The sequence below is a fragment of the Alligator mississippiensis genome, chromosome 7, assembly GCF_030867095.1.
Source record: "Alligator mississippiensis isolate rAllMis1 chromosome 7, rAllMis1, whole genome shotgun sequence".
In the NCBI taxonomy this organism is placed as follows: Eukaryota; Metazoa; Chordata; order Crocodylia; family Alligatoridae; genus Alligator; species Alligator mississippiensis.
Window position 1 is genome coordinate 74765625 of NC_081830.1, and position 25541 is coordinate 74791165.

Consider the following 25541-nt stretch of genomic DNA (forward strand, 5'->3'; position numbering starts at 1 on the left):
GAGGTGAGCTCTGCGAGTGCAGGATGCATGTCTTTTAGTTGTGCTCATTTATTTCTGTTTTAGAACCAGAGAACAGGATTTGGCTACAAGGGACGGACTGGAGGCCACAGGACTCCCAGCAGAAGGGCATGCAAAGGCTGGGGATCTGGTAAGAGTGTAGGGATGAAACCCAAATGCTGTAGATGGAGGCAGAGTGAAGAGATGCCTTGCCCTAGGCAAAGATGCCAGGCAGGCTGAAACACAGCAGGACTGTGCCAAGGGGCCTGGAGACTACTGAAACAGGGGAGACTGGAAAGGACAGGCCACAGTGGACCTGGGCCATCAGTTAACAGCCTGAGTAGCTCACAGGCTAAAGGTTGCAAAGCTCCTAACAAGGGATCAAATAGCAACACAGTAACACCTGTGAGGCAAGGACCAGTGTAGAGGCAAGAGGAAGCCACACATTTAATCCTTAAGGCACGGAGGGCCTGTGGGTGACGAGTACTGAGAGAGAGAGAGAAAAAGAAAGAAAAAAAGAAAGAACACTTCACGAATTTGCGTGTCATCCTTGCGCAGGGGCCATGCTAATCTTCTCTGTATCATTCCAATTTTAGTATATGTGCTGCCGAAGCGAGCACAAGAAAGAAAGAAAGAAAGAGAGCAAGAGAGCAAGAGAGCAAGAGAGAGCATGCAAGAGAGCACCTATGGTCACCAGTTTCTGAGGGCAGCCTCGCCTCATTACTTTCAGCAAAGTATGGCAAGTGAGCAAGCAGGGCAAGAAGCAGGATGAGACCCTAGCAGGCAGAAGCAAGGGCTTGCCAGGGTTGGGGTTGCCACTAGGGGGCAGCACGCTCATTGTATAGTTTCTTCCAGGTTTTATAGGCTTCCTCAGTCCTTAGGGGAATAGTAGGAATGCAAGATCCAGTCATAACAACACCTTTATTTTTCTGGAGACACTTATCCTAATAAATCCCAATTTTTGGATTGGAGCTCCTCAACTGTCCTGGTCAGAGTCTGACCACAGAATGACTTCTGATGCCAGTTGCAATTCTTCCAGCTTCCCATCTACATACAAAATGTCACCCCTTGAATGTTGGCATGAGTCCTTAACCTGTTTTACAAGTATGACATAAATGCTGTGCATCTCCAAAGTGCCTAGTCTTTAAAAATGTTAGTTTTAACTGGCTTTATTTCTACTTAGTTGTATATTTCAATGCCCACTAAGATTCTGGTTGGAAATGGCTACTACCACACATTCTGGGCATCTTTTTTTCCTGTGACTGCTTGGGAATGGTTCAAATGTGAGCACTAACGGTATCGCTAGAGTTGTTCAGCACCCATAGCACATTTCTGTGTCACTGATTATTTGTGTCCTGGTTTACGAGATTAATTGAATAAATAACTGAAGGGTATGTTGCTTGAAGTGGTTCCCTCACCTGAAAACTCATCATCCCTGTAAGTTTGTGTGTTCTCCCTTTCCTGATAAGTATAAATTTGACTAGGCACTGCTGATGGGTACTGGATGTACTATTCTGAAAACCTTCAGTGGGTGTACTTTTCCTTTTCTACTTCTAATTTGAGTATGCAAGCATATTGAAAGTATGTTTGCTTGGGGTGCAAGTAGGAGACAGTTTGTATTTTACATTGGTACTGTTATAGTCTTCCTCTGTAATTTAAATTAAAGCCAATATTCATTCCACTATAACATTAAGAATAAATGAAGTGCTGCTCAGATTCTCTGGTGTTCAGTCAACTGTGTGCCTAGTCTTACCACCTCCCATCCATCCCTCTCTTCTGGACTGGGTCCTAATTCTGGCTCACCAGGGTATGGGGCTACCCATAATGCTTCTCATTCTTTCCACAGATTTAGAAACTTTAGGTGACATATCTCTTTGGTCTTCCCCCTGTAAGGCTGGTGTATCTCGTAATCCACTGGCAGGGAAAGTGAACAGCCTGATTTAGCAGCAGGGTAATGGTAAGGTTTCAGTGCTAATTAATATAGTGGAGTCAGTAAAAGTAGATCTGCTTTAGAGTAACAATGGGAACAGTTCACTGCAGATACAATATGCTAATGTAAGGCACAAGCAACTGCTCACTTCTTAACTGCACTAATCACTGTGAAATCACATCCTCCAAAACAACAAGCATGCTGCTGTTCCAAACAACACGGGGATCTGACCAGTGCTTTGTATTTGTACTTGTCCAGAGGTTTCTATGCCAGAGCCAAGAGTGCAACACTGAGCTGCTATCTGCTCTGTTATACAAGGGCTCCAACCCTACTGCTATTCTATTTGCTTCTGCCAGGATTTATTAGCAACTTGGCTTGCCTGCTGTTGCCCATGGCACATTTCTCACATATCACTTTTTTCTTCTAACACTTAGGAGATGAGGGAAGGAGCTGTTAAGTGGCAAAAAGCTACCTTTGTCATGGCCATCTTTAATTATGTTCACATTTGTTTCTCATCGCTTTTGGATCACTTCCTTTCAAGCTTATGCTCCCTCACCATGCAGTGCTCAGAAATGGGTAAGTTGTTAGGCAAAGCAGAAGGTGCACAGAAATGAAAGAAATTATAGTCTACATGAAATACCCGCATTGCTCACCTAACGCAGTGGAGACCGTTTCTACTGTATCCTATAATGAGGCCCCAAAAGAAAAATAACCAAGGCCTCTGTGAACATACCATGACAGACAGATGGCTAAAGTGGTGTCTCATTATTCAGGCACCCAGACTTATTTGAGTTTAATATTCAAATAAGAGTGGCCCAATTTACTGAGGAGGTGAGCTTCCACAGTTCACTATGAGACAAACTGTTCAGCTTCTCTGAAAATTACGCTGCTTTATTTTAGGACTTTATATACTGACGTACGTACCTCCCTAGTTGGGCTCTCAAATTTTGTCATTCTGGCTTTTACCTCAAAAATTGATCCATGTATGTCTCAGAAACAATTAGAGGCACTGGCTTCATTTTATCCACTTAATTAAGGTACCAGAGAGAAAAGGACAAACAGGCTTTCTAAAGATACAGTTGAATGCATCCTTTTATCTCAAGAAAAGGATGTAAGGAAGTAACATGGGCAACGTACTGCGGGGCAAGGGGCTCTTAATTCTAAGCCCTGCACTGGCACTTATGCCCTCTCAGGCCTCAGTTGTCCAGTCGAGAATGCCAAGCCTTTCCAAATTTTTAGGACAAGGGGGAGAAGTGTCATGGAAGTCAGAGAAAGAAATGTGAAAGTTGTATGAACTTATTGTGCTTATTTAACATGTGCCTTTGTAATCCTGCCATGCCACCCCGCAGCCATGCAGCAGAAGCAGGGGTCTAGGCACCATCACGCAGTTCCAATAAGAAGTGCAAGAATGGGTCTTTATTGTCCTCAACATTACTGTGAAGGGGAAGCAGAAAACTGCAATTGAGCTGGGTGCTTATTACCATCCCCAGTGGTGGTTTGATGGCACTGCAAGACCTAAAAGGTGACTGCTTAGAACCCTTAGGAGTGTACATACTCTGGCCCAGGACAACTGTGAACTGGTTTCTAATCAGTGACAGTCTTGGAATGGCTCAAGTGTTGTTTCCATCCTCAGCCTGTGCCATCTGGCTCATTACTAACATCACTGTTTATTAAACTGCAGTGACACCTATACAAACACATTAAAGGCAAATAGGTTCCAAAGCGCATCATTTGAAGATTACTGTCCAGGCCTCTGGTCAATCAGGCCTACTTGGGCCAAGCTCTTGAGGCATGCCACACACAGCCGAAATCTGCTCTGGCAGGGCCACACATTCACTGCCTTCTCTGGTTCTCCTGGCTCCCAACTTGGCTTTGACTCTTCCTGACCCCGACTTCAGATCTCCCCTGGAACTCGGCATTGGCTCTCTGACCGCTAACTTCTAATCTCAGCTGGTTTATCAGACTCTCTCTCAGATTTCCACTCTCGCCCCTCCTGGAACTTGCCCCTGCATTCTCAGCTCTTCCAACCCAGATCCTGACCTGATACTCTGATGATCTGTACTCCTGCTTTGATGACCCCCTAGGTGCTCCTAGTGGCCTACTACAGGCCCAGCCACCCATGTCCCTGCTGAACCCTCACAATAATGGGATTGTTCCAGCATCACATAGTATGGCTAGGACCTCCACAGATGCTGCTGGTGTACATGAAACAATGCTGGCAGTGCGACTAGCAGAGCCCAAGCTCATTCTGATTGGCAATTCAGAGAGAAAAAGCACAATTCTACTTGCAAACTGAGTACATTTCACCCAAAATGAGATTGGAATTTTGACTCCAGTAATTCCAGTTTTTACAAAAGTAACTTTTAAGAATGGAACAGAGTATTAATAATTCATCCTAAACTTAGATTTTTCAACAAAGATTTTAAAAGTGGATAAAATAAAATGTGTTTGGACATGCCAAAATTGCTGAAATCCTTCATAACTCTGTTCATTCAAACATGCAAAATATGTCCATAGTATCCTTCCCATTAGTACCAACTCAATTTTAAGTACCCAAACTGTTAGCTTAGGGGTGGGCAATTATTTCAGGCTGCTTACTGAGTTTAAACAAGCCACTGAGGGCCACATGACAGGGAGCCAGGGGCAGATTAATATTAATTTTCTACATTTTTAGGGGCCCCACGGGTCAGAGAGACCGGCTTGGTGGGCCGCATTCGGCCAATAGGCCACATTTTGCCCATCCCTGTGTTAGCTGCACTTGTCCTAGCACATGAGAAGGTAACAAGGAGAGAAATTAATACAATTCTGATTCTCTGGGGGACAAAAAAATACTTCTTAGGACTGGATAGGACTCTAGCAGATGTCTTTATTTACAGATATATAGCTATAGCAATCTGAGACCCACCTGTTTGGTTCCGTTTCATAGCTTACTCTCCCTGTTAAAGGTGAACTCTAAAAATATACAATAAAGTATATTCTATATCCATCTATCCTAGGTTAAAGTATAAATATATATATTAAAATACACCTTTGTGCAAGTTTTTGTCAAGTTCTTTGTCAAGCTTCCTACCTTGATTATAAGAAAATATCTGTCTGAAAACAAAGAAAAAAGAAACATCCATCCCCATCCATCCATGAACTTGACTACCCCACATTACAAAACAGATTAATCACAGTATCAAAGGCAAAAAAAAAATTGTAGCAGCCTTTTATTCAACTGTTGGAAACAAACCATTGGTGTTGCTAAAACCTGTCTTTGTGATGTCACCACTGCTAGAGAAACCATCTGTTAACAAAAGTAAAGATCACATTTGACAGCAGAAGAGCATGGGAGGTTGAGAGAGAAATCAAGATCAAGCTTGGCTGGGTCATCACAGCAGCTAAACATTCACATACTAGCGCTGGGTACAGTTCCATCATAAATCTGCAAAAATGTCTCAGGCAGTTGACTGGTTAAATAGCCAGACAGGCCTGTGTAAAGTAGACCTTTACAACCCAGAAGGACAGAAGGACCAGGACCATAAAGTGATCTGTTTTGTTGATGTCTCCAGCTTGAATGTGAAAGACAATGATCCAAAGGCAAAGAAAGCTGCAAGCCAGGTCAGCAACATCTCTGACCACTCAAATCAAATTGATCTGGAGGAAAAGGAGGTCATTGTAGTAAAGGACAGTTTGAACCACGATCATTCTAAGACTCAAGGAACAGTTTGTCTCTTTAAGCAAGGTTCAGCTGATGAACTCAGTGTTGTAAGCTGGCTCAACAATGACCTTCAGAAATACGCAGCTGGATTCCAACATGCACTGACCCCATCAGATAACCCTCAGAAGCACACAGGTAGCAACACTTCCATTAATCCATCACTGCCTAAGAAGATGGCTCAGGACAGTGACACATCTCTGCAGTTTGCCGGTTCTCAAAAAGGAAACAGATATCCAGATGTTTCATGCTACATAAGTAAGCTCAGCTCACTTGTTCTTCAAATGGCACATAAAGAGATTACAGATAAGATAGAAGGCACAGCCTCTAAACATCTGCAACAGGCAATTCATAACTCTTCTGGTGAAGTGAAAAACAGTAATCCCCACTCTTCTGGGAACAATCCTGCCGAGATGGTGAATGAATCCCCTCAGGCAACTACACCAACCCCCCACGGTAAGCTACCAGCCCCCAAGGCACCTCAAGAGAAGGCTCCCAAAAAAGAAGACAACCCAGGTGCCAAGAAAACATCACTTTTCTATGGTGAGCTGTCCAGTCAAAAAGGCTGCAATGAAGGAGAAACATCTTCAAATACGCAACTGTGTCAGCAGAACAAATACTCCAGGCAAGATGATTCCAGTACTTCTGTCAGCAAAGGGCTAATGGTTTATGCAAACAAGGTTGCTTCAGACATGGTGTTCTCATTCTTGAAGACCATGAAAGTTGAAAAGACGGGCAACAAGCATGCACCAGCCTGCCTGGTTTTGAAGAAAGTAGTTCTCAAACACACCAGAGAAGTTATATCAGACTTGATAGACTCAGCAATGAAAAATCTGTATAGTGTTACAGGTGAGCTCATGACAGACTCTGGCTTTGTTGCCACAGTGAAGAAAAATCTATTCAATATGGGAAGCCAGAAGTCAACTGAAATTTTGGAAGCTATGGTAAGAAGGCTTTATAATGTCCTTTTATCAGAGCCAGATAAATCCAGGTCTCAAAGTCTAGCATACACCATACTGAAAGCAGGGCTCCCACCAGACTCAAAGTCTCAAAGCATGCAGTTTGCAGCAATGAAAAGTAAAATCCAGGGAAAAAATAAGGAAAAAGGTAATCCACTGATGCAGACCTGTACTGAGAGCGTAAGCGAGCACACACTCAAAGAAGGGGTCACAAGGCTGTATACAAAAACTACTTGCACAGCTCCAGATAAGGCAAAAGGGAGTCAAGAAAAAAATCCAGGAACAGCCAGCAACTCAACAGAATCCCTAGCAAAAGACCTCATTTTGACTTCCTTAACACTGATACAACAGCATCTATTACAACAGACAAGCAAACCAACAGGCAAAGAGTGTAGTGAATCAGGAGCCGCTTCGTTTGGGTATGTTTCCCGCGATGCACATTTCGAAAAAGCTGGGAACAGCCAAAGCTCCAAGTCCCTTGCAGAGGCTTCTGGGTCAAGGCCAGCAGGGACAAGGAACCAACAGCAGCTTAACTCTCAGATGGGAGACATATCAAGTATCCTCTTGTCCATCATACAGAAGGTCTTGCATGAAGCTGGGTTCAATAGTGAAGACAGCTCCAGCGAAACAAACAAGAGCTTAAAGCATACCCCTGCCAGCGAATGGGAGCCTGGCAAACAGGCCGTAGCCAATCAGCCTAATTCAGCCATGGAGCAGTTTGGCAATATGGATCAGGTCAACAAGCAATTTATTGACCAACTGGTGGAAACTGCGATGAAGTTGTGTCTCTTTGTGGTCAAAGGAAGTGGCACTGACTCAGCTATAGGTGACTTGTCAGAGGAACCCAATGCATTTGATGCCTCATCTGCAAAAGCTCAAGCAACACCCATGATAGCTTCCCTACCAAAACAGAATGGAAACCCACTTACAAGTTCATCCTCGGGTTCTCAAGTGATAGTGACCAACCAGAATGCCAACAACAACTCACAAAACAAAGAGCTTCAGGCCATCCTCCAGTGGGTGGTTGCTTCCCAGTTCAATGTGCCAAATCTGTCATTTATGCATGGAAATGAGGAGGATCTGAAAAAGCTTCCTCTTCTGGCTGAAAGAGCAGCCAAGAAAGGCCGCAGCGTGGGGGATATTCTCCAGGAAGTAATGAGGTACCTTGACAAACAGAACAATGGCACTGTGGGAAACACAACTAACAGTGGACTGATGGACTGGTTGCTTACTAACCTGTGAATAAGTGCCACCTCTCCTCATGTTTCTTTAACGCAGCTATCTTACCACCCTGCTGGAATAACAAAAATAATACAACCAATTTTCCTTAGAACTGCACTGAATTCCACAGATTGTCACACTAACTGGGCAATATCATCAATTAAAAGAATACCAGCTCCACTGCTTTAAAGTTTTTATTTAAGCACCTCAGCAGAGGTTAAAAAGGTACCTCCTTGCCTAAGGGTTTAACATACTGAAATAAGATATACATGACTGGTTCAGTAGGGAATGAATCCAGTAGCCATGGCCATAAGAAATCCAGCTACCAGCTGGTGGAAAGGGGTAAAGTACCAGGTTTCTTACTAAGGTATTATCCACAGACGTCCTGCAGTATTATCTTTCCCATCATCCTCAGACTAATATACATCAGGTAAGTTTTAATGCCCAATCTCCTCTAGTGTCTGGGCTTTCTTTTTCTTCTCCATGACAAGAATCTGAATATTGCAGGAGATTGAGAGTGTGAGAAGAGAGGCCTTTATGACCTTAACTACCTCCCAATCACATTTTAGGTCTTCCACCTTCATAATAATCCTGCATTTGCATCAGTTCCTGCTCTGGGCTTTCATCAACAGCACTAGTAACAGCATGAAAATAACACGAGTCTTGTCAGGTTAAAAAAAAAGTGGCACAAGTGACAAAGTTCTAGTATTTCATGCTGACACTATCTATCTGGTAAAACTCCCCCAAGTAGTAGGGGCACTGGAACCAGTTGGCAGACTAGGACAGGTAAGGCAACATGATTTTACTTTGTTCATTTATGGAAGATTTTCTTCACCATAAAGTGCAGCTTGCTTATCAGTGGCTCTAGTTCCCCTCAAGTGCAGATGCCCGAGTCCCCTGTGGGATCCAAGGTGGGGCTGGAGCCTCAGGCTAGCAGGGGATACCCAGGGAACTAAGCAAGGAGCAGGATTAGGAAAGGGGATCCACTACTGCTCCCTACTGACCAGGGGAAGAGGAAGCACCAGGATGCTTATGCCCTGCTCCAGCCAGGGGCCACTGGAAGCAGCTGCATATTGCCACGCTTGGTAGCCGTGACATCCAGTGGCTCCCACCTCCATCTGCTATGCTGGGCTCCCCCACCCAGCAGGGAGCAGTTAGATAGCGTGCCAGGTTAGGCTGGGGAAGACAGCATTGGTGGGTGGGTCCCCCACTTTCAGCACCTCCTCCCTGCCCAGAGGGTATGCTGCAGGGGAGGGTGGGGAGGAGGAGGAAGGCAGTGACCAAGCACTAGAAGCGGGGGACCAACCTGCTGCCACAGCTGTCCCTGGCTGAACCTGGCACCCCATTCAGCCTCTCACCGTAACACCCAATTGGAATAGGGTAGGAGTGGCTCTAAGTCTTCCTCTACCTTGAGTCAGCCAAGGACAGCAGCAGTGGTAGGCAGTTTCTCCCTTACTATACCTAGAGCAAGCCCTGCTGGAGAAGGATAGGAGGGAATGGAAAGGAAGGGGACGGAAGGTGCTCCTGAGCATCAGGGCCCATGATACACATAGCACACAGTGCATGGGCTGTACCAAGAAGCATGGGTGCTGCACAGGGGTTGCTCCTGGTCTGGCCCAGTGACTCTCATGCAGCGTGTGGGGCTGGATGAGTTTGACCCTGACACCCTCCCCATCTTGAAACAATAAAGACAGTGGAGTAGTGTCATACACGCATTTAACTTACACAAATTCGACTATATGCGCTCAGCAAAAAAGCAGCAAAACACTTCAATGATTTAATTTCTGAATACGATCTCTCCATGGAACTAAGCCTCAAAAATCACGTAGTATTATGGATGATTTGAGACCGTACCAAGAAATGTCTGAGCAGCTCAAGGAGACAAGAGCAACAGCTGCTGACCACCATGTTTTTCAAGAAAAAACAACCAGCAGCAGATGAGCCTACGCAATCAACTTCTCGAGCTGAACCAAAGCCAACCGCTTTGTCTATGACTCACTCTCCATCACCCAAGCCTGGCCCATCATCTCCTGGATAAACATCCAGCCCTGATGACACCCCAGTATGGGCGACTTAAGAGATTTTCAAGGGTAATTTTGCCTATACGCGATGTTTGCCTTACACGCTGACTTTAGAACCTAACCACCACGTACTATGCGACTCCACTGTACCACAAGTGTTTATTCACCTGTAGAGACACTGAACTGAAAACAAAAGTAGGTATTATTAATCCCTGGCCTCTCGCATCATGGCTAAGGGGTACTGTACAGCAAAAGAAACACCTCCACTAAAAAAAATAATAATAACAACAACAAAATTGGTGACTAAGAGCAAGGAGACTACAGGACATTCTTGGTAGGCCCAGACATTACACAGTAGGAGGGAGACAGATTTGAAGGCCAAAAGGAAAAAAAAGTGGGCACAGAACAGGACAGAAGTTTGAAGGCTGGAAGATAGCAGCAAGAATAACAGGAAAGTGGGACAGGAAATTTTGGCCGGAGAGATTGGGACTGGGAATCAAGGAAGGAAATGAGGTTAATAAGTAAAGACTTTGATTTGGGATATGATGAGAAGACATGGTTGAGCAGTCAAAGCTAACAAGACCAAGTCAGAGACAGAGAATTGTTAAAGGATATGGAGCACAGTCAAGTTATGTGGGGGGAACAGGGCAGGGAGGAAAAGAGTGGCAGTCAGTGCAATTACAGCACACTCACTTCTAGACCCTCAAGATTCCTGAATTTGAACATTCACACTTAGCACAAATGTCTATAAAACCCACTGATAATGTGTCCCATTCCCCTCTATGTTTAATGTGAACACTACCCATACTGTCCACTGAATGAGGCGGAAGTTCTGTGAAAAAAGATTAGCTAAATAATCAAATAGTAATTAAAGACTATAACATAACATATGTAAGAAGATGCAAATTCAGGTGGCACAGGTAACCTTAATTAGGACATTTTCTAATTTTTTTTGAATACTTGATTTTCTAACCCTAGTGTTTTTCATGTTGTTTCTGCACGTGTGTGCATGTGCACTCGTTTAATTATAAAAAGATTATTCTCTGTAATAAGCTTCAAACAGTTCTCAAACCCATCAATTTTGATCAGACATGGGGATGGTTCAGAAACTAAAATACAGAAAGATGATAAAAGTTGTTCTGGGTTTTAATCAACAGATACTACTAAAGACCACGCCACTATTTAGTTTCCCATGTACTTTCATATATATTCAACAATAAGGAAAAATATGGAGCTAATATTTGGAAACTGAATAGTCCTTTACATTAGACATATTCCTTTCTAATGAAGTCAAAACATACTGAACAATACTACAAAACTAAGTTTAATACGTCATGAAAATAAAACATCTGAGAAACAAACATTCAACTCATTATCTTCAAAGGAATATTCCTGCTGCACAGAAGACAGAAAAATGGAAAACAACATTTTTTTGATGAGTTGGGGAAGTTTTAAGTAGTTTATTACAGAAAAAAAATTAATGTTGTAAACAAACTCAGCTTGTCCAGGATTTGTGTTTTCGGAGAAACCAAATATTCAGTGTGTTAAGTCATGACATTAAAAAGAGCATATTCAAAAATGCAACAAAATTATTATTCTAATATAAACATCAGAAACATTAGCATAAAGATTCTTCTGCTTCATTTCAAGGACTAGCTCAGGATAATGGACACACAAGAAATCCAGACAATCTCACCTGAGTTGCTGCAGATTGACAAGAAGATGAGGAAGATGAGACAACTGGAATGTCAGACTGGACAGCAGCCACAGTGGTAGCGGGAGTAAAAATCAGCTGTGAATGTAGTGAAAAGAAAAATGAAGAAAACAATATGCAGACATAAGGAAGCCAAGTAACAAAGTAAAACCTTGTAGTTTATGAGAGAAACTTTTCTAATTAGGAGACTAAACACATATTACACTTAGGCATGCATTAATTTGAAGTTAAAAAAAACTGAGTGAAAAGAAAAAAAAGTAAGTAAAGCTGTTTATTTGGGTCTCTCTGATAAATAATATACACTATCAATAATTAATCTTAAAAAATTATTGCACATTTAAAGGATACAACAACCTATATATTTTCACGTGTTCAATTCAAAGAAATAGGACCATTTGCAAAGAACTCTACATTTGACATCATATGTTCCTCACAAGAACTACTCTTGCAAATAGCAAGTAAGAAGTTTCAAAGGAAAGTGCTCAAAAGGTGGGAGGGGAGAGTAGCCATTCTGAATTAACACACTACAGTCCTGATCAGGTGACAACATCAAACAGTTAATTCAGCAAGCAGGGTCTCACAAAAATACATAGTGAAGACAAGGGCCAGTGTTAAACCTGTCATTCTGGCAAAATACTACAAGAAAGGACCTGAAATAAAACTCTAATGATACTGTACAAAAAAAAAAGTTACCATAACAAAAGAGACCCGGCACCAGAGCCAGCAGAGTCTTCCCTGACACCCTGCGAGTCTCCCAAGATACAGTAAATGCCTCCCCCTTATACATCCAGATACAAGTAAATACATAAAAACTGCTGTTGCCTTATATTGTTATATACTCCAGTACAATATACTTCTATTATTAACTTATATCAAGATATGAGATACTGAAATACAAATATTAATTGTATCATCACAGACCTTGGAGCTCCTGGGTATGGACAAATGCATCTTTTAACAAGAACCCACATCAGTGTTTTGATGCAACTATTACACCTGCATGATCCTGTAAAGATACAAATGAGCTAATCTGCTCAAATTTTGACCCTGAATGAAACAGGATCAAAGTTCCAGCAGCTGTGCTACACTGGTAATGCTACAGACTAATGCAGAGGTAACCATTCCATTGTAACAGCTTACATCAGTATCATTTGATATCAACACAATTGTTATGTCCGTCTATACTTTCAGGGCTAGGCACTGCATAAACAGAACAATAAGATTGTCCCCAATCCAGAGAGCTAACACAGATGGGTACAGACAGGCGAATAAAAGGAAACAAATTGGTCAGCATGATGGACAGTGGTCTCAGCAACATGATGGATAGCGGTCACAGAATTCCTGTGGCCTAGCCATTATTAAGTTTTTTGTACGTATTGTGACAACCCAGAGTTTGAAGGAGGACAAGTTAGTTTTGCAGATAATTACAGGATTTTTTTCCAAAACATGAGCACCAACATGGGAGAAAGCACAAAGTAATTGCCTGAAAACATATCAAGCTGGCATCACGGGTTGGTCAGAAGTAAAACTCAACTTTTCCTACAGAAAGAAATAAGATAAGCAGAGCACAGATATACCCTAAAGGGCCTTGAAAAAGAAGAAAAATAGCTTATGTTTGATGTGAGAGGGGGAAAAAAAAAACCAAAGAGAGGGGTGACGGTCAAAGTAAAAGGACTAGGAAAATGATCTTGCAGAGTCATTCTTACTGGATATGAACAGTGCAAGACTGCATTTATTAAGACAAGAGAAAAGGATGTTGCAGTAAAACAGGAGATGACTTTTTAATTCAGCTGTTTGCAACAACTAACTGATACATACTGAAAGGTATAGAGTGTGCACGTATCTGTATACATACATATAAAGGCCATATACCATACTGAGTAGGTGGTGTCAAAACACACCACATATCCACCACTTGGATTTAGTTATACATCATTAAGTCCCTGTGAACCTCCCTCTTTTCTTGCATACTGAAGACAGCAACAACTCCTGAGCAGATCTATACATTCTTGCAGAGCCTCAGTTACTTCAGATGAGACTTTGCACAAATAAAGCAGTCAGCACACTGACATTATTGCAAGACAAGGACCCATACTGGTACTGCAAAACACCGTTAAGTTAAAAGTCACCATCGTTAAGATTTTATAAAACAGCCATTTTGTTTCACTGTAAAACTAGTCACAATTTGAAAATTATTTTCATTTTAAAAACTGTGAAAGAAAAAAAAAAAATACTAATAGGAAATTGCAAGAATCAAATGTGTCTTATACGAATCCAGGGCGAGTGAAAGCTATAAACCCAACTCAAACACTAGAGGCAATACTCCATTAAAAGCATACTCTTAGTTAAATGTGAGAAAGCTTTAATCAAGAGCCTGTAAACTCTTTATGTTTGAAGCATATTAGAACAATCTGCTGGGAATACAATATGCCTCTTCTTATACGCTTAAGCAAGGACAGATATTTTGTTCCTAACTTATGAATGTTTGATCTGCTCCCCTACGACAATATGCACCAGACTAACACTGAGCTGTTTTCAAGGCAGATTTCATTTTCCTGCTCTCCAGTAAAACAATCCCTTTAGTTCTCTGTGGTCCAAATTGTTCTAAAAACTATTTAATTGACACAATTAGCTATCAAATTCCCAAATTACATAGCCTGTAAACGATTTGTGTGTCATCTTTAGGGGGGTTTTTTTGTAAGTTCACTTAAGAAAACTCAAATCTGAGCACTGCAACTCACGACACTTACCATCTGAGCTCGGAGATACATTTGAGCCTGGCTTGCACTCAGCGTAGGGGAGGTACTCCCCAGCAACATAGTCTGTTGGGTAATACTGCTGCTAGTAGTGTTGGAGGTCTGTGAACGACTTATTATTTGCGCAGGTGTAGGAGAGGTGGAGAGGTTGATCTAAGGAAATAAAAATGTTGCTTTGGTCATGGCCATTCATCCTGGAATCTAAAGCCAATCAACCTCAACAAATAACCACAAGGCAGTTGGAGCTCCCAACTTTTAAAGATTTCAACAATATTTTGAGCCAAAATTTATGACTGCTATATTTTTTCAACACAAATCAACTGGAAATAGAGTGTAGGACTATATGGTATCTGCTTTTATGAGCAGCAATGTTAATATGGCAGTATATTATGCTTCCTTTATGTGGCAATTTACATTTAACAGTGCTTGGGTAATGCAACCAACCATTTAGAGTCATTCATCACAACAATTTTAAGGTTTTATATTTGGTTCTGCATTAAACAAAAAACAAATAGCTAAGATGCACATAATTAAGAAACATATAACATATCAATATATCACTGGCTCAAGGCATCAATAATCCTCATCATAACACTGTCTCTTCCCTCTCACACCTTACTCTGTTGGTTTTATCCAAGCAAAAGGTATGGCTGAGCTCATGTAGATATGTTTGGACTAGCTTCAAACAATCAGTTTGGAAACCCATGGCTATGGCATGACAGAACACAGCACCAGAGCTCAGTACAGGCTAGCTGCCCAAGCATATTCCTGGGATCTTCACTGGAGTTTGAAATCTGCACTGAACTCTGCTGCCATGGTTCATAAGAACATAGGAAAGCATGTCCTGCTCAAGGCAGGATTAATTCTGACTATATCATCCTAGTCAAAAGTCTGGCTGAACAGCTCCAGGAATAGGTATTACACAATGTCTCTGTTTCAATGCTTCCCTCATAGTCAGAAAGTTCTTCCTAATTTCCAGTATGAATTTCCCCAGTTGCAGCTTGTTCTTTGCTCCTAGTCCTATAGCCACAAAGAAAAGCACATCTCCAAACTATAATCACCCTTCAGGTATTTGAAGATGTAACAAATTCCCCCTCAGTCTTCTCTTCTCCAAACTGAATAAACTAACTCTTTCAGCCCTTCCCCATAAATCTTACTTCCCAGGCCTCTAACCTTTTTGTTGCTGTCTGCTGAACTCTGTTCAATCTGTCCACGTTCTTCTTGAAGTGTGGAACCCAAAACTGGATGCAACTGATTTGCAAGTGACACTCCTGTTAATACAACCCAGTATACTGTTGGCCCTTTTCACAAGAGCACCTTGTGGGTTCATATTCAGCTTATGGTCCACTGTAACCCCCCAGGTCCTCCTCTGCTAATCATCCCACAGTCTGTATTTATGCCTGCAATTATTTCACCCCAAGGACAGGACATTGTATTTGTACTTGCTCAATTTCATTTGACTGATTTCAAACCATTTTTCCAGTCTATCCAGGTCATTCTGCATCCTAACCTCACCCACCAGGGTATCTGCAACTCCACCAAACTTGGTGTCATTCAGAAATTTGCTAAGCACGCACTCAATCCCATGTTGATTTACCATATAAATATTAATGAGGACACTAAACTAAACCAAACCAAACCCAGGACAGAGCCTGGGGAATACCACCTCCCTCTCAACTGGACATTGAGCCATTAGTTACATTTATATGAATGAGATAATTCAAAGCTATCTCTGGTATGATCAGCCAAGTTGCACTCACAGGTTTGAGTACCATGACACAGGTATGTTTATATCAGGTTGTAAACATGATCTTTTTCCTAAATACATACAAACTTGTGCCTCTTTAGTGACATATGAACAATAAAAGAAAAGTTCAGACAAGCCAAATTTCAAATGAAAAAAGCTTAAAAAGCATTTTAGCAAAATTGTGACTAGACAACACAAAGAATTAAATTTTAGTCCAACATGTCCATAAAATCAAAGATGGTAACTGGCTTTGAAGGCAGTATTCACCAGAATATAGGTTCTGAACAACTTGTGGCACTGATTGTACAAAAAACACGACAGAAGAATAAAGCCATTAATATAAATCTTCAATACATATTAAATACCACTGTGAACTAATACTGAATTATATTCTCCCCATAATAATCCTTAGTTTTAATTAATGATCATTTGGTTTATTATATTCTTAAAGAATGATGGGTTGTAATTATTTATTAGACCAGTAGGCACTCTTATTCCTGAGAACCAGGAAAAAAAAATGAATGTGGGGAAATTCTAACTACAGAACAAACACATTGGAAAAGGTTGCAATTAGTTTTATTTCTGTTTTAGCCTAGTAAATTAAATAGTAAAATGACTGTCTTCCCAGGGATAATATGCCAGTGCCTATTAACTGAAGAGGAAAAAATAAGAGTGTTATTCTGATTATGCCATTTAATAGCACTTGCCAGAGAATTACAAAGTTATATTAAACTAAATGGAAGCAGAATTTTAAAACTGAAAGATCTAATAGCTTACTATAATTGTCAGTAATGCTGCCAATTGTTATACATTTAATGTAAACTACCTATAAACTGAACAATGAAGCTGGAATCTCAGAATTAACATCATAGCTAGAAAAATACTATCATACAAATACCTGTACATGTTATAAAACTTATAGCTCCAGTTGATGAAAACTGCGCCAACACAAACACTAGTAGTCTGTCTTTCTGAAACCTACAGGATTTAGACTGAAATCCTTTATACTTCTGAGTCGGCTATAATAAAAGTTGCTATTGTTGGTTTACAAAACACAACCATGTATAATTGCTTGATGATTCCTATGTACAGTTATCATAATGCACACACAAATCTAGGCATCTGTATAAGATAGTTAACTGACCAATTTGTTCAAAATTCTCAGTTTAAATACATAAATGCAGTAATTCAGTATTACTACTTTAAAATGTGCAATTTAGTGTAGCAATGGTGGCTATGAAATTTTGCATGATGTCTGTTTCAATCTGGTCTTCAACAATTTTAATTAACTCCCTACTAAGTATATGTACTTCATCAGCAAGTAAATATTATCCTTTCAAATAGGTGAACAAATCCTTCACTGCTATGCACAATAATGTACACCATACAAATAAAGTATAATACTTTAAAGTAACAGTATTTAAAACCTATAATAAGAAAATCAAAATTCAAAGTGCTTTAATATTTTCATTAAGCATAAACAATAGACAAATAGTTGAAAAATCTATGTTAAAGCACCTAATTATTATTGTTTCAGAGTCCAATTTACTTATTTAGGGTGGAAGCTGATAAATGTAACATAACCATAAATAAATACTTACTGAATATGTGGCACAAGCCAGAAACAATATTCAGATTTTGGTGCTTAAAGGTAAACCCACAAACCTATGCTTATGCACCTATGTAAGATGTAGCCTGATCTTCAAAGGTATTACATACTTACAAGCTTGTTCAGCAACCCTGAAAAAAGAGATGTCAGGCTACTGTTCTTTATCTGCCCACAAATGTATATGAGGTCCCCAACTCAAATTTTTAAATTTCTGCTGAAACCTCTGAAGTGTTCTGCAACTTCACGTTAGATCTTCACCCTTAAAAAATTATCTTTAATATTTTATCAAAATAAGACTCGGATTTCCAAAGCAGTCTAAAGGAACTAAGCACTCAACACCTTTCAATGGGTCTTTGGTACCTAAGTACCAGAAGTTTCTCTGAAAGTCCCAACTTAACTGTTATACTAATTTAAATGTATAATGACATGTCTTTCTTTAGCAGACTCGTGTTTAAAGAGTGGAATCTGTGATCTAACAGGTCTTTTTACCTCAACTTATATTTTGTCAGTATCTTGTGATGAAATTTTAAATCAGATTCATCTATTTAAACAATAATTGTCTTCTTTTCAAGTAGTTGTATTATAATCAAAGGCTAGGATGGGATAGAGAGCCTTGTTCAGATACATACCGATGTCTGTGACATGCTTGACTGCTGAGTGACACTCCCAGTGGGGGATGTACACTGCCTCCCACCTGACAGACTTGCCTAAATAGCAAGAACATGTGTCAAATGTGTCATCTAAGCTGAAATCAAAGTTGTTTAAATAACGTGGATATTATTACATTAACCAACAGAAATCCAACCTCTAGTTTAACATGCACTCTCTCTCTTTGAATTACCTGCAAAATATTTTCCTAGAAGAATCAGAAAAATGCTTTCAGCAGAGTGTGTACCAGACTTTGGACTTAAACCTACAAGGTGTCAAACTCATCTTTAAGCTGCAGGCATCCTGAACCCTACAGATTCAGGACCTATACAAAGAACACATATTAGTAGAACCCAGGACACTGTTAATGACTGAACAAGGTGTACAGTCCACTGTGCACATTGAAAATCTATTATAAAAAAAACCAACAACAAACAAACCCGGTTTTGACTATAATCCTTCTAAAGCTGTTTTATACTATAATTAAAATTATTTGCTATAGCTGGTCTTCAAAAATTAATAGTTATTATCCCCCAGAAAAAGTTTTCAGACTTAAATGTTTTGTCATTTCATTTTTTTTTGTACCAAATGACAAAGAAAAAATAACGTAATGGCATAAACTGCTAAATACAGGAACAAACTAGGAGGCGGCCTCTCTGGTCACTGAATTTAGTCCCCTGGGTTTATAGGCAAGATGTTTGATTTTCTATCTGTATATATCCAAAACTGCTTAAATATTTAATGTGTTGGCATTTAGCACTGTAAAATGATTAAAATATCTTGAAGCCTGAGAGAGAAAGAAATCTCTTTCTTTGTTTCAAGGAGATACATTTTTTATGGGCAAGCTAAAAAAAAAAAAATCCTGACATACAAGACAAACATCACCCTTTTAATTCTAAATTACCAGACCATTAATACATTACTGTAACTGTATTTATTATAGTTTTGCTAGCATACAGATTCTAATACTACAATAAAATCCTACTGAGATAATTTGGGGCTTTTCCACCAGCGGTATGTTTAATTAGTAACAGATCAGATAAATAAATTTTTCCTAAATGTTTATAGCTTCTATCACAAATACTCATAAATGTAATTTTTCTTTTAATATTGTTGGATACCCCACCCCATCCCCTAAAGCATGTTTAAGAATAATCACCTTTATTGATTATGGCTAGTTCTGCTTTGCTTTGTGTTACCTGCAAAACGGACAAAAGTCTAAAACGTAGATGAACGTCAAGGAAACACAATCTTCAGACTAATTAAGAACGCAATCCTGTTTTCCTCATACAAGAAGTCACACCTCATCCCCCAATTTTAATGTAGGCCTCCTGGAGTAAGAACTTCAAGATTAAGTTCCGAATACAGATATCAGTCCATTTCCTTAAATACTAGGCTCCTTACTGAATACGCACGCAGCATTCGTTACCTTCTGCTGAGTCTTGACAAATTTAGATCCAGATCATGGGAAAATGGGACAGGAAGGGACATCATGAGGTCATCTAGTACAGCACACTGCTCAAGGCAAAATCATCCCTGACTAAATCATTCCAATCAAGTGTCTGTTCAACCTGTTCTTGAAAACTTCCAGGGATGGAGATCCCACAGCTTCACTATGTAGCCTGTTCCAATGCTTAACCAGCCTTGTAGCCAGAAAGTTCACCCTAACTCCAACCTAAATTTCTGCAAGTTTGAGGCCATTGCTTCTAGTCCCATGCCCTACAGCCACAGGAAAAAGTCCATCTCCAGTCACACGTCAGATATTTGCAGGCTGTTATCAAAGCTCCCCCTCCCTCAAGTCTCATAGTCTCCAGACTAATAACTCTAGTTCTTTCAGCCTTTCCTCATATAAATCACACAATTCTCTCTCAGACAACAGCCAGCTGATTATTAGCCTTTTAAATCATTCAGAATTATTTTAGGCCTATGATTTGCTTTCCAATGTAAATGTGTACATATTTGTACATACATCTGATTTTTTTGTAAATACACAAGTTGGGGTGAAGGGGGTAGAAGAAACATTCATAAGCCAACACATCCACATCAGCCAGCAGAAAAGCCACAGAAGTGGGAGCTAAGAACTCTCCAGCCTTAATCCAATCTCTAACAACAGTTTATAGCCTTGAAATCTTTAACTCAGTTTCTCCACATGTTAAATGATAGTACTTACCTCTTTCTCCAGAACATTGGTCCCAATCCAGTGTCCTTTGAGGTCAACAGAAAATTTTACCTTGACTTCAGTAAGTATTGAAGAGGCCTAACATATGCATTAGTGATACAGCCTTTGCAAATGAGAATAAAGTGCTCTTTTTTTAAACTTCTTTCTTTTCCAATGTCAAGGTTATAACTGAAATTTGCTGTTACTTATAAAGTAACTTCATGCCATAGTAAAACACAATGAATTATCAAAATAAATACAATAATGTTTTATATCTTATCTCTTCTGAGGTATGTGTTAAGTTCATTCCCTCAGCATAAACTTTTAGAAAGAAGGAAGGCTGAAGAGTGGAGGCATCTGGCTTTTTTTTCTGTTATCACTGAGATTTTTTTTACTGCTTATGCAATTATTTGTATGGTGCAAGAGACTTTTATGAAAATACACAAAATGCTCAAGTGTGTTGGCAGTGCATAACAGAGATCATTTAAAAGAATCAAGTCATTAAAATGCTACACTTAACTGTGATATGTTAAGTATCAGGCACTTAAGCTTTAGGCTTGGTAGCAGTTTAATTTTTCAGTCCTAGAGCATTACTTTCCAACGTGCTTCAGTCTCTCACCTGTGGAACAGCTGCCAGACTCTGAAACTGGGTGCTACTTAAGTGCTGCTGTTGCAAAGCAGCAGTCTGCAGCATCAGATGCTGCTGTTGGGCTGCATACATCTGCTGAAGGTACTGAGCAGCCGAGCTAGGGGGACGATGCAAGGCCTGCTGAATGACCTGCAATATACCAATACGTAATTAGACAACTATGAAATCAACATCTTATGGATACTATTATAGAAATTTATCCTAGAGAGGACATAAAACTCTCCTCCAGCTACATAATGCTAAAGTCCCCAAATAACAACCGCTCTTCAAGTAAATTATAAAATGCGGCTAACATACATGTTCTGGCCTACAGAAGTAGCCTGTTCTTTGATTTAAGTCATTTTACAAGTTACATTTAAACACTGCATCACTGAAAGCTGGTTCTCCTGGAGCATAGGACAATTGCCAAGTGGATAACTGGCACAAAACGTTGGACAACAGCAGGAGACTGAAGATAAATAAGGAAGCAAAAAACACCGAGGCAAACTCCTGCTTAAAGAAATGTATTACAGGACCTTTAAAATAAACTCCTGGCCCTACTGAAGTCGCTACTTCAATGGTGCCAGGATTTCAATATTATTATCTACACATTGAGCATTTTGGTTTTTAAAGTCTGATCAGAAAAAAAACTAACTTGTACAATACACTAAATAGTGCAGAGCTGAACTGACCCTGCTAGCATAGAAGACTGTGGTTCCAGGGACTCTTGGTATTTTTAAGGCAATTAATAAATTCCACTACATATCTATAAGAAACATAATACATCTAGTCTGTATAACAGTAACATTTTTATTTGTAAAAAGGTGTTTCACTCCTTTAAGGACCACAGAGCTTAAAAAAAAGTCTTCTGTGACTATCAGACCCCACAGTGAAGGGCCAAGAGCTCAATTGGGGGAAGGACAGTAGAAGGATGGTTCACTTCTATGGAGGGTCCTGGAGGGATGCAGGGGGAAAGGTTTTTGGGCCCCGCCAGCTAGTTCTGGTCAGTGGGGTTTTTTCATGTTATTCTGCAAGTTTCTCTTTGTGCATTAATAAACTAGGTCCTGCAGGGAGAATGTGAAAAAATACTGAGTTTACTGCTGGTCCCTCCTTGACTGGGGAGGGAGTCTGGCAATTTAAAAGTGCTGGAAAATGCACAGGGATGACTGGCCCTGAGAAGAGAAGAAATCAAAATAGCTATAGAAAAAATGGAGGCAGCAAGGAAACATCTCTCTCCAAGCCCATCATGCCCTCACTTTCGGGGGACAGGATGAAGGACATTATATTCCTAGGGCCAATGATACAACAGAAATACTAAAAAGCAGAGCAGGGAACCCCCCTGCAGCTTCTGGGGAGGCAAAAGAAACAGAAGGAGGTGCAGTCTGCAGCTGAATACCAGCACCACGGTAAATGGATTACTGGGGGTTCTACTCATTCTGGGACAGCAATGAGTCAAGGTATCATCCTTGAAAACCAAATGGTTGGAGGTTTGTGAAGATAGCTAGGGATCTCCAAAACCCTCCAAACCCACAGAAAACAATGAGTGGGATAAAGATAAATATTATGATAAGAGTGACAAGGACTGCAAGATTTATAAGATTCCAACTTTGATTGGAATGAGACTGGCTAGAGAAGAGAACCAGCCAAGGAAACTTCCTTCAAAAGAAATTAAAATCCTTTACATGAAATGGACAGAGGTAGCAATTACAAGAAGTGATTGGGAAGATTATGACCTAATAAAATGGACGAGTAATGACTGAGACAGAAGATGATCACTTCTCAGAACAGACTATGAAGAAATGAGCTTCTGGTTGTATGTGATAACAAAAAAAAGACTGCAAAACGATTCAGTGAGCAGCTGTTGTTGCTCAAGCTATTTTAAAAGAAACAAAGACAGGTGAAACCAAATGGGAACATAAGAAATTCACTATGTTACAGGGAGTCAAATTTCTTACTTGATACCCAGACACTGCTCCACAGGGGAACTGGAAAGGTTTCAGTAACTCTAGCTTCTCTTCAGTATACCTATAAGCAACTGGCAGAACAGCTTCAGGAAATCCTGCAGGAGAGGAGCTGTCTACTCTTAATGACCCATAAGCATGAAAAGAACCTGAAGCATTTGTGTGCAGAGACCCCAAAGCACATACACACGCGCACACGCACACAGGCCATTTATATTTAGGTATACAAGCGGTAGAGGCAAACTATAAATATGGGTACTTCAGACTGTAGAACTTGCCCTGAGATTAACAAAGTTTTGTAGGAGGGAATTGTGCAACAGTGGACTGTCTCTTTGAGGATCAGTCAGCTTGGTTCAATTATCCAACCTAACTGTGAAGGGATGAGGTGGGTCCTGTAAGGACCTGGACACTGGGCAAGAATTGCAGGAAGGAGAGGATGGCTCTTATGACAAGTCCCTGAGCAGAAAGGCACAAGGAAAACATTTGGGCCCCTGTAGCCTGTCCTGGTCAGGGGAACAGCTTTATTTCTGTTTGCTTTACAAACGTTTGTGTTAGTGAACCATGTATAGCATTAGTCCTTCCTAGTCAGGGGAGACAGGCCAGTTGCTAGTTAGATGGTCCTGGTGTAAGCTATCTGTGGGACACATACAGCCCCCTGAGGGGTTAAGATGTGGCCCTTGGGCTCACAATTCAGACCTTACTACCCCAGCATTCCAGCTTCTCCTGCCCCCATCAGACTTTCTAGGCCTCTGCTCCATCCTCCAGCTTCTCCTTCTTGCTCCCATCCCTGAAGGGCAGCACAGCACAGAACAGCCAAGGGAGCCTGCAGCTGAGGGACTCAGGGAACTCTATGCAATGCAGGAGCGCAGCAGGGTAGAGAGAAAAGGAGGGCATGCAGTACGGCAAGGGCCACATAGTGTGGCAGAGGCCATGTGACACAATGTGCAGGGGGGAGTGGCACTGGCACTATGTAGTTGGTGGGGCACCCATGCAGTGGGAGGATGCCCACATAGTGCCACACCATGGTATGTAGCCCACATAGAAAATGTCAGAGGGGTAATCTGTGGCCCTCAGCCACTCAAAAGTCAGACAGCCTTGGTGTACTCAACCACTAATAAGTCCAATCACCTTTTATAAACAAACAGTGTTTCATGAAAACTATTTAGTCAGACACTGAGACCCAGGAGAGAGGAAGAATTAAATGTTAAACCTTAGCTGGAAGGCAGCACTATACAACCTGTTTTGATAAGCAGATAATGTAGCCTGTGTTTGAGCACCCCTTTCCATCTCTCTGTATGTAGCATCTCAGAGTCTAGTACCTGGACAGCATGTCGGTCAGAACCACTGTAGACAGATATTTGTGGTGGCTGTGTCCTGGAGGTGGTGGTGCTAGTAGTTGTAGATGCAGAACACGTTGTTGTGTTTGATTCATTCTCCATAGTTGTGCAGTGTTTTTCCAGCCTAGGAGAAATTGAAATATATGTAGTTCAGATGTACAAGAATAGATTATACCAAGTAAAAAAAATTAAGTTCTTCCAATTAATATTCATGGGCAATTCATTTTGCTTCCTAAGAAAGTAATTCCTCTTTCTCTCTATAACCTGAGCACAGACACAGCTTTAAGTTTGTTAAGACTTTCTATTGAAAATTCTTCAGAGAAAGGAAAAAACATTTAAGATGTATCAAAAGCATCCAGGAATCATAGGCAAAACCACCAAGTTATGCAGGAGGTCTACTTTAACATCCTTCTTCACTGCAGTTCTGGCTAACCCCTTCATACACTTGCACTGGGATACTTAAAACAAACAAACACAGAAACAAACAACAAACAAAATAACAAACAACCCCCCCCCTCCCCCCCCAAAATCACCAGCTTTAGCCCTCTGGAAACAGAAAAGTTGTGGAGAAAAAAAATGCCTTTACATCTCTGATGCCTTCTGAAGCACAGCAACATTCTAGGGAGGAAATCCATTGATAAGCGATTCTGGCTGCTCTTCCCCTCCCAATTGAAGTAACAGATTCCCTCTAATTCTGCAGCCTTTCTGATCTTTCCTAACCTGCCTCTCTTCCTTCATTAGTTGAAGATTACTTCTATCCATAGAAGCATTATTTAAAATTGAAACAAACACAACATCAGTTTCTAACACAAACTATAAATGAAACAAAAGCATTGACCATGAGGCCTGAACAACAACAAAAAAGCAAGGCTTTTTATAGGAAGAGGTAGGAGAGAAGTTTCTTTTTAAAGAAAAAAGTGGAAGGGCACAGAAAGCAGTCCTTTAGAAACTTACAGGGATCAGCAGAAAAAAAAGTATTATCAAGCATAACAAGCTTCTGCTGGGCACTGCCCAATACCCAGTAACTTGTCAAATATTAGACTAGTGATTCCTACAACTGTGGAGCTCTAGATGGCCACTCTATTGCACACTGTTGCCACTGGGAACTTCATGGTGGCAGACCTCCTGCTCCAGAAATATAAACCTTTATTACATGGA

The 25541-nt window shown here is 40.6% G+C and overlaps 2 protein-coding genes and 1 non-coding gene across 8 annotated transcripts in view; 1 reads left to right on the forward strand and 2 right to left on the reverse strand.

Annotated features, from left to right (window-relative positions):
• The window catches only part of PHC3 (polyhomeotic homolog 3), a 123074-nt gene that overhangs the window by 95657 nt on the left and 1876 nt on the right, over positions 1 to 25541 (reverse strand). For 2 of the 6 annotated variants that reach the window (XM_059731136.1, XM_059731140.1), the window contains exons 3-7: positions 24366 to 24507; positions 21077 to 21235; positions 18281 to 18358; positions 14290 to 14448; positions 11522 to 11617 (exon numbers count right to left, since the gene is read on the reverse strand). In XM_059731136.1, the coding sequence (XP_059587119.1) occupies positions 11522 to 11617; positions 14290 to 14448; positions 18281 to 18358; positions 21077 to 21235; positions 24366 to 24485 (612 nt within the window). In that variant the 5' untranslated portion in view covers positions 24486 to 24507. The remainder of the gene's footprint in view (positions 1 to 11521; positions 11618 to 14289; positions 14449 to 18280; positions 18359 to 21076; positions 21236 to 24365; positions 24508 to 25541) is intronic. The other 4 variants (XM_059731137.1, XM_059731138.1, XM_059731139.1 and 1 more) reach the window with 4 other exon arrangements.
• LOC132251998 (U6 spliceosomal RNA) lies at positions 511 to 617 on the reverse strand. Its single transcript, XR_009463735.1, has one exon. It is a non-coding gene; the product is annotated as a U6 spliceosomal RNA (small nuclear RNA).
• On the forward strand, positions 5227 to 7973 carry LOC132251446 (A-kinase anchor protein 4-like). The gene has a single exon (XM_059731135.1). It carries the CDS (start codon positions 5360 to 5362, stop codon positions 7823 to 7825), a length of 2466 nt encoding a protein of 821 aa, XP_059587118.1. The 5' UTR covers positions 5227 to 5359; the 3' UTR covers positions 7826 to 7973.

What these genes read in the sequence shown, in the direction of transcription:
- LOC132251446 (XM_059731135.1), top strand. Translation starts at nt 5,360, where the DNA reads ATGTCTCAGGCAGTTGACTGGTTAAATAGCCAGACAGGCCTGTGTAAA.